We start from the raw sequence: 9,595 nt of genomic DNA on the forward strand, positions 1-9,595 counted from the left end.
ATGGACATAGCGTCCAAGTCTGTCCTTCCTCAGTGCAACAAGCCATATAATCGAACTTTGAAGTCGTAGAGCGCGGTAATCTCAGTCAGCATTTCTGCCAAGGGGCTGTAGCCTAGCATGTCTCACCCCCCTTGGCATTTCTTCATCATTGAATCTCAGACTCAGTTTGAAGACACCATATCAAGATAGTCTCAAGGATGACCCGTTGATGGCCTCAAAGAGATAGTTTTCTGCTCTAAAATATTTCAATCTCCAATCAGCTACCTGATGTTTACATTCATTGTTGTCTCTTTTCTTCTACGCCTGTTAATTGTTGATGTTCTTTGTTGTTGTTTCGTTCTTACAGATTCTAAGGTTTGATATACGAATAATGGAGTGAGTTCTAAGACTCCTTTCGCATGTCACTCACTGTTCACATAATGTCATGCCATAAGCTCGTCCGAGCCAAATGGCCATTAAAGAAAATTCATCAAACTTCATTTACTTCCTTCAATGAAGTACAACTGAAAACCAAATGAAACAAGAACGGGAACAGAGTGTTCGAAAACAGGGATTCAAGTTCAATTGTTAAAAGAGCAGCTGATCTCATTGGACAAAAGAAAACTCCTCAACTTAAACTACTTTCTTCCTTAAATTGTCCTCCAAATACTAAAAAGTGCTCCCTTGTACCAGTCACTATAAACAAAATGACCAGGAACTTCGCCATATTTGGTTAATATTCATTTAACATACAAAAGTGAACATTGTCTGAGCATTTTACATATTGAAATCTCTACTCCTAACACAATGACCTGATTACTATTTAGCCGTGGGTTTAGTCCAGACTGTCTCAGGAGCTGGACCTTTCTCCAACCTCGAAATAAAAAACAGAATAATTAGTAATCAAGTCATATGCTAACCTGGTACATCGTATTCTTCTACTCGTGTTTCTCGCGAGCTTCCTGCGAATTTTCGCTTTCCCCTGATATCGGTTGTTTGATACTCGCTTTAGCTTCGGCGAGAAATGAAGGATCAGGCTCGTGTTTATGTATCGGTTCTTTCATTGCCATGCATATGTAGAACCCAATGACGATATTGACAGAGACGACAGCAAGTAATCCACTCACAATTGTTTGCGATGAGGAAGACAACTGACTTAATCCTGTAAGACGAGACCAAAATATATACATATAAGTTGTTTTCTGATAATTTGTACTAGTAGCTCTATCCTGCAACTCAATACAAATAGAAACATTTCTGATTTTATAGAACTGCGCTGGAAAGCAAAACAGTTCTAGATATAAGCAGCTGCGGGTGGGGATTGGCTCGAGATCGGTCAAGTTTGAACAGATCCCTGAGTTTGAACCGAGTCTGCAACTTTCGACACTGACCACTGGCCTCCATGGCCCATTCGGTTTCAACACATATCACTAAATGGTGTTTCTTTGTTTCCCATTGTTTGAATCTGGCTCGTTTGAATATAAATTGTCTGACTTGAATAAACTCAAAATCAGCCCACATCAACCATTTAGATGAATCAGACAAAAACAAACATTCTGGAATCTGACTCTAGTCAATTCAGACCTCAAGTTATGTTTCAGATCTGACTAAAAAAGAACACTACCTAACTCTTGGCAATCAATTAGACCAATAATGCTGAAAAATTCATTCATTACGCTTTCAGGAAATAGGTTACTTGGCACACTCCCGTAAGATAAGTGAATGAATTCAAATACATGGAGTTCACTTGTGAAAAGTCAAGATCAAGTTTTGAATTAATTTTAGTATTTAATGTAACTTAATAATGGCTTTCACTATATCATAGATCATAGGTTTTCTTTTATCCTCGAAAAGCAAATGTAGAATTGGCAAACAAAGGATTATCCATAAAAGAGCTAGTTTAGCTACTTTAGTAAAGAAAGAAAAAGGATAAGCTCCTATTTAACCAGAAGAGAGAAAACTAGGGCAAAATGTTGAGAGAATCTCACCAGGTAATAGATTATTGTTAAAACCATATAAAATAGCTATTGGAGCAATCCACATTAACATTGATGCAGTGAAGAACTTCCTAACAACACCTGCCATTGATATACCTGAAGAAAAATAAATAGCCATAACGTTAAAGAAACTAGGTGCAACCCGTGCACGTAGGGTACGGACAGTTCTATCGAATACGTTCTGCGAGGTTATACATATAACGTTTTTCATAACAATGTAAATTAACAGTGGCGTACGTTGAGCTTATTCGTTATAGAGCATTTATTATGGTCAACTACATATTCAAGAAACAAATGAAGTAATGTGAAAACCACCCTATATTTAATAAACACAGACATGAAAGAAAAAAATGTATAAGCACACATTACAGAGATTAATTTTGAAAAAAATTAGGATAGCTTTGAGTGCCCACTGAATCATGATTTCTATCCTGGAAAAATCGGAAAATGGGACTAGGCGGCCAACCGGGTACTAGCGGGTAGTCGGATTCCATCGGATAACAAAATTACATATATATATATATATATATATATGAACAATAGCATTCTAACTAGAAAAGTAAAGTCATGACAAACAATCAAAGATTTCCATACAAAGATTCAACTACAAAAGTTAATAAACATACACATTCCAACTTATGACTCACTCTTGATCCATAAATCATAATTTCATATAGGTTAGTGAACAAAATATGAAGTATAAATTAGAAAAACTAAAAATTAGAGCAAGAAACTTAAAGAAGATGAAAATAACAGTAAAGATACAGTAAGCCAAGTACTAGAGAGGGAAAATCGAGTAGAGACTAGAGAGGAAGAGGAAGAAGAAAGATTACCTAGTTCGAGTGGGTGTTGTAACTTATAAGATCTAGAGAGAGAAAACCGAGTGGGTGAGAAGATCTAGAGAAGGAAAACCGAGTGGGTAAGAAGATCTAGAGAGAGAAAACTGAGTGGAGAAGAAAGAGCTTCAATGGTGGCTTGGTCTTTCCTTCTTCAGCTGCTGTTGGATTTTGGAAGAGAAAGAGGAGACCTAACCCTAAAAAACACGGGTAGGAGAAAAATAAAATAAAACTAAGTTCTGCCCTAGCCGAGTTAGGCGGCGCCTAGCTCGACTTGCCCCAGTCGGCTTGCTAGGCGCCCGGCTACTCGTTTTGGAAAACGAGTTGGGCTCCAGTCGCTTGATGCGTCGTTTGGGTGCAGCCTAGCGACTTAATAGCGCCAAGGCTCTGGTTATACACATTCTTTTGACAATCCAAAGAAAAGAACAGAAGACAACTTCCAACCAACAGGTTATTGCACCATGTAAAAGAAAGAACACATTGTTACAGTAACAAAATGATGGATGATAATAATATTGCAGATAAATTTCATTTGGCAAGTAATAAAGAATTTCATCAATAAAGGATTGTGTTTCACTGAATATTTAAGCCAAGTCACATAACTCTACGTTTTCACACAGGGGTTAGAGGTCTTTCTAATGCTTTCCAGATAACTATTTCAGCTGAAAATGCATAAAACAAATACAAATGGTTGCGCTGGACAACAACATTAATGAAAGCCAACTTTCAGTGGTAGAAATAAGAATATCATACATTTATAAGAATGCAAGAGATACTAAACATTATAATGCTTGGTGAGGTATAACTGGTAATGTAAAAGAAAAAAGTTGATTTGATAATGGAGTTACCTAACACATCGTAAGAACTTCTCTCGCAATAAATACAACCTAAGGCATCTCTAACTAATGACTAAGTGTGGTCTTAATATATTCTTATGGATATACTTTCGTGGAACTGGTGAAACGAAAACACTTCCACCTGATAAAATCCTTGTTGTCAAACACAATCCTTATGATAATGGAGGAATTATACACATTCAAGCAATTCAGAGGTCAAAATGAATAAAGATGATAGGATGGTCTAAGTACAAAACAGTAAGAAACTCCCTGATATCAAGTATCAAATCCTTTAGTGTACAAAAATTTCAGATTGTTAGATCAAGAGACCAAACTGTTAGTACATTGGCAATATATAACTCAAAGACTCAAAAGGCCATCTGACCAACAAAAAGAAAAATCCATAGGCAGTAATCAAAACGGAATACAGGTTTCGACTACCAATTTTGTTATGAAACGATCCAATCCAGTCCAGACTATATTGGATTTAATCATAGCTATTAGCCCATCATATGTTTCTCTTTGGGATCCAAAATGATAAGAAAATAAACTTTTTGTTTCGGAAAAGATAAATCTGAACCCTAGTCTTTCCAATAGAGAAAGAGACATCATACATGTCTGCCCTCATACTAGTCGCTTTTCGTGAAATCTATATATACATTATAAAAAGTTCTTGTTGGTGGTGTAAATTTGGTGAAAAATCCAAATATTGATCTTCTTTATTTAATCGAGACTTTAAATTGATTCCATTAATATAAAGTCTTTTAAACCAATATTACTTCTAAGCTATATACCCAAGAAAACACAAACCTCAATTGGAAACCCTAAATTATTAGATCAATGAATCGAAAAAAAGACAAAATACAGTTTAGACTTGACATAAAAACTTAGCTCCATGAATTTTCATTGTAACCTAAATATTAACCTATCAACTCTTTGGTAAAAGATTAGATTAATTGATTATTAGATTGGGAGACATGAGAGAGTGGAATTGCAAAAAATAATTCATCCATTTCAACAAAATCAAGCGTAAATTCAAAAATTGCAAATAAAAAAGTAATAAAATCAATCAAGATTTGGAGAAATCTGACCTGAAATGATCGATAAACTCAAATCTTCTTAACACGAAACCCTAACCTGCGGTGAAGTGTTTGACAAAGGAGGCTTCTCGAACAGAGAGAGAGAGAGAGAGAGAGGAGTAATCGTGGAGTTGTAGTTGTGAGGAATATAAGTGGGAGAATAGTGATGGCGAGATTGGGTGTGAGGAACAGAGGAAGAAAGGAAGAGTTTTTCTTTTGGGTTATTTCCCTAATGGCCCCCTACTTTGTGACCAGCTTCCCGCCTGGCCCCCTACTTTACGAGAAATACCCATATGGCCCCCTAAAACCGTTAACTTTAACTTTCCGTCACTCTCTCTCCTCCATCTCTTTTTCTCTCTCTGCCATGTCACGCCACCTCATCTATTAGGCCACCTCATCACCTTCTCCGGCAGAGGTTGCCGGCCGGCCAAATTTCCGGCCGGCGACCTTTTTTTTTTTTTATCTCTCTCTTCTTCTTCTTCTTCCTCTCTCTCATCTTCTTCCTCTCTCTCTCTTCTTCCTCTCTCTCTCTCTCTAAAATGGCCGGCGAAGGGGGGAACCCTTCGCAGGCCGTCGGTCTGGGAAACCAGACCGACGAGGTCTGGTTATCCCAGACCTTCGAAGGTCTGGTTTCCCCAGACCGACGAAGGTCTGGTTTCCCCAGACCTTCAGATCTGGGAACTCCCAGATCCGGGAATTCCCAGATCTGAAGGTCTGGGGAAACCAGACCTTCGTCGGTCTGGGTTTTTCCCAGACCTCGTCGGTCTGGTTTCCCAGACCGACGGCCGGCGAAGGGTTCCCCCCTTCGCCGGCCATTTTAGAGAGAGAGAGAGAGAGGAAGAAGATGAGAGAGAGGAAGAAGAAGAAGAGAGAGAAAATAGGAGACAGAAAACAGGAGAGAGATAAAAAAAAAAATTTATTTTTTTTTTAGTTTGAAGGTCGCCGGCCGGAAATTTGGCCGGCCGGCGACCTCTGCCGGAGAAGGTGATGAGGTGGCCTAATAGATGAGGTGGCGTGACATGGCAGAGAGAGAAAAAGAGATGGAGGAGAGAGAGTGACGGAAAGTTAAAGTTAACGGTTTTAGGGGGCCATATGGGTATTTCTCGTAAAGTAGGGGGCCAGGCGGGAAGCTGGTCACAAAGTAGGGGGCCATTAGGGAAATAACCCTTTTCTTTTTGAGTCCATGGGTATATAGACCAAAATCAATTTGATAATAGGTTTATAGACCTTTCTTCTTAGATTATGGATTTTTAGTCCTTTTACAAGAAGGGCATAAAGTATGGATAATTTTTTTGATATTACCCAATGTATCCCAAATCTAAAAACCCCGGGATATTTGAATTTCCGAGGGTTTTGGGAAACTTTCCCAAAACCCGTGGGCGTGATTTGGGGCGTATCTATAGAAGGCGAAACAGAAAGTGGCTGTAACTCTTCATTAAGACGTTTTCTCTCTCTAAACATAACCGATTCCTATTTTCGTCTAAAATCTTTTGAAGATCGAGACGATAAACCCTAAATAGATCAAGAAACCCAGAAAGTTTGCATCCTTTCATCTTCTCCATTCATCTTTTACATTGAAGAATCTCTTCAGGTGAAAAGGTAAGTTGGTTGATAAACCCCTTTTCTTTATGAAATCGATTGAAATCGAAACGTGAGGTTCTTTGAGGTTAAATCGTTATAAATAGTTGTTGCATGTCAGTTTAACTTCATATTGAAGAGGATTTGTTGATTTTGGTAAAGATTTCTCTGAAGATATGAAGTTTCTTTTCGGTTTAAAGGAGATTCAAACAGTTTTAGGGTTTTTTCGTTCGTTTTTTTTTAAAAAAAAGGGGTACAAAATCGTTTTTGTCTCATGAATAATAGATCCTTAGATGTTTTCAAATTACAGATCTACATTAAAATCTTTAGTTTTACTTGAAAAACCTAAATATTCTTTTTAAACTTTTATTTCTGTTTCATAATAAGATAACTTTGTGTTATAAAAAACATATAATTTATGGAAAATTAAACCATATTTTTTATGTATGGTTTAATGAAATATTTGATCTTGGTTTAGGGTTTAATGAGATGTCCTTTTCATTGCAGCAAAAGGTTGAACATGGCACCAAAAGGTAAATCTAAAACGAATGTTACCGAAGAAACAAGCACATTAAGAAGGAGCCCTATGAAAAGAAAGGCCACTGTCGAAGAAGTAGTTGTTAAGAAGAAATCGAAAACAAAAGAAACATCAGTATCTGAGGTAATGTATTTGGAATTTGTTATAATTTATTGATATTTTGAAGAAAATTTGATAAATTATGATTAACATACATATATGTATTTATCTTTTAACAGTTTATGCCTTGTTGTATGTACAAATTTATGATATACCTTAAAAATATTCATTCTGTCTAAAAAATTTCCCATCATGTTAGGTAAAGTATGCGTACTTTACATGATTAATGGCTGATAGTTTACAATTGTGTTTTTTTGTCATATTTGCAGGCTGGTGGTAGTTCAAAAAGTTTGAAGTTGAAGGACAAAGGGAGCTCTAGTAAGTGGGTTGATATAGTAGGGGAACAGAAATTAATACCGGTGCAAAAAACATCGGCACTATTCAGATACACACTCAGCAAACCAATAGAGTTAATCAATAGCATACGTTCCTATATGACTGAAGAAATGAAGGAGGAGATTAGCAAAACTCCTTTCAGTCAATTGTTTGATGCTATGGCAGAAGGTACAATATTAAGGGAAAATTATACGAGTCGTCCTACAATTGCCATTTTGGATGTTCTTTGTCGATATAAAAAATCGACAAAGAAATTTGTTATTGGGGGTAAAGAGTTAGAATTCAAACCTGAAGATGTATCTTTGTTGTTGGGAATGCCCATGGAGGGTTCTGAATATGAGGCATTCCCTAAGAAAAATGATCTAGATCCTTTGAAGTGTGCGTTCTTGAACAAATACTTCAAGGAAACACTTGAAGCATCAAGAAACAAAAATATGGGTCTCTCAAGTGCTGTTGTTGGGAATGCACTTCAGAAATGCGTGAGGAACAGTGAACCAGCAATAGAATTTGTTCAACTTCTAATTATGATGTTTTCGGCGAGCTTCCTATTTGCTACTTTGGCTGGTTTCACTGTATTGCCTAGTATTTATAAGAACATCCAGTCTAGAAGAGCAATCAACAGGGTGTCATGGCCAAGAGCCATACATTCATATATGATGGAAACGATCGACAAACATTCAGAAGACCCCACCAAAGCATCTGGTTGCTTGTTACTGTTGCCTGTGAGTATTATTTTTTGAATTAATTTGTTATTTAAATAGCATATTCTTACTTATAAAGTATGCGTAATTTTGATTTCTTTTTTTTTTTCTTTAGTTCTGGGTGTGCATGCATACTAATCTGTATGCGAAGAATGCACTGAATGAAACAAGAACCCCAAGGTTCTTGAGGTGGTCTGTTGATGGATTCAAGAATGGAATGGAAAAAGATTTAGCTGGACTTGAACCTGAGGAGGTAAAATCAACTTTTTATGTGAACTTTTATTAATGAAAGTTTAAATTCTCTATAAATATATTGTATTTCTTTTTCCAGTATATGTAATTTATCATAAATTATTCGAATGCATCTACAGAACACCCTATGATTTAAGTAACTCTTTACATGCAGGTTTATGAGGATGTTGTGGATGATGTGAGTGAAGAAGAGAAAGAAATGTTGAAGTTTACAGAAAAGGTAGTTGTGGAGATACCTTTTGATGAAGAGTTGAATAACATGGAGATGATGGAAGCCCTAAGTAGAGAAGTAAGTAAACAAAGAGAAGAATTAAAGAAAAAGGATGAGGAACTTGAAAGTTTGAGAAATGAAGTAATACAATTGAAGTTACTTCTAAAGTCTGAAAAGAGGGAGGAATCATTGATGGATGATTATCATAATGAAGGAATGGGTCAAGATAATGGGGACCAGAATGAGGAGGTAGATAATGTTGGGGAGAAAGATAATGTCAGTGATGAGAGATGTCTGATGGAGTAGAACATGATGATAAAGTACAGGAAGATGAAAATGTTGAAGAACAACAACAGGAAGGTCAGTATTTATTCATACTTTTACTGTTTTCTATTATAATTTGTGGTAAAGTATGCATACTTTATATAGAATATTATTATCACAGAATAAATGATATATTATTTACTTGTCAATTTCGTGATGAATCTATTTTTTTTAACATGATTGTTGTTTTCAGATGATGATGGAAACGTGCCATGCACGGCCATTGTGTTGGTGCCTAATGAGGAAGAGAAGCAATATAGTTCAACTCCCAATTTTGATTTGGGAATAGATTTCACAAATGCACCCGACTTCACCGACGTTGTTCAAGTTGCTCAAACCTATCAAGAGAATGCTGAAACAGAAAGACTCATAGATGATGACTTTGTCGAGACTACTCCAACATCAGTAAAGAAGAAGAGAACAAAATCAAAAGCTATTAAGGGTGGATCGGACAGAACAGTTGATGGGGGTGAAACACCTAAACAGAATTCTCTTATTAAGAGAATCAAACAAGCTCCCAGAACAAGGAAACAAACTGAAAAGGCCGAGCCAAAAGAAAAGGCCGAGAAAGGAAAAAAGAAGGAAATTGCGAAAAAGGAGGTAGTCAATGTTGAAGAACAAGATAAAAAGGGGAAGGGAGTTTCGATTGATGATGATGAACCACTTAGCAACTGGAAGAAGAGCAAAGTTTGGAAGAAAGTGAAAGACAATGAGAAGGGTCTGCTCGAGGAGTTCAACCAAGGAGTGAAGATGAAGTAATGAATTTGAAGTTTAATACTTGTCTTTCACTATGTTATGAAATGTTTTGTTGTTTGTGTTACATTATGAT

The 9,595-nt window shown here is 36.6% G+C and overlaps 1 protein-coding gene across 1 annotated transcript; it reads right to left on the reverse strand.

Moving 5' to 3' along the window:
* Window positions 1-604: 604 nt before the first annotated feature.
* LOC147557603 (uncharacterized) lies at window positions 605-4,910 on the reverse strand. The gene is made up of 3 exons (XM_086658419.1): window positions 4,740-4,910; window positions 1,968-2,072; window positions 605-1,141 (listed from the first exon to the last, which is right to left on the reverse strand). Exons 2-3 carry the CDS (start codon window positions 2,062-2,064, stop codon window positions 918-920), a joined length of 321 nt encoding a protein of 106 aa, XP_086514545.1. The 5' UTR covers window positions 2,065-2,072; window positions 4,740-4,910; the 3' UTR covers window positions 605-917.
* Window positions 4,911-9,595: the final 4,685 nt, after the last annotated feature.

Source organism: Eschscholzia californica, unplaced genomic scaffold (genome assembly GCF_041429995.1).
Source record: "Eschscholzia californica isolate CP2 unplaced genomic scaffold, dmEscCali1.0.p SCAF_2, whole genome shotgun sequence".
NCBI classification, from domain to species: Eukaryota; Viridiplantae; Streptophyta; class Magnoliopsida; order Ranunculales; family Papaveraceae; genus Eschscholzia; species Eschscholzia californica.

Coding starts and splice junctions, on each gene's coding strand:
- LOC147557603 (XM_086658419.1), bottom strand. CDS start 2,064: ATGGCAGGTGTTGTTAGGAAGTTCTTCACTGCATCAATGTTAATGTGG. Junction 1,142..1,967: donor TAACAATAATCTATTACCTG/GTGAGATTCTCT, acceptor CTCGTCTTACAG/GATTAAGTCAGTTGTCTTCC.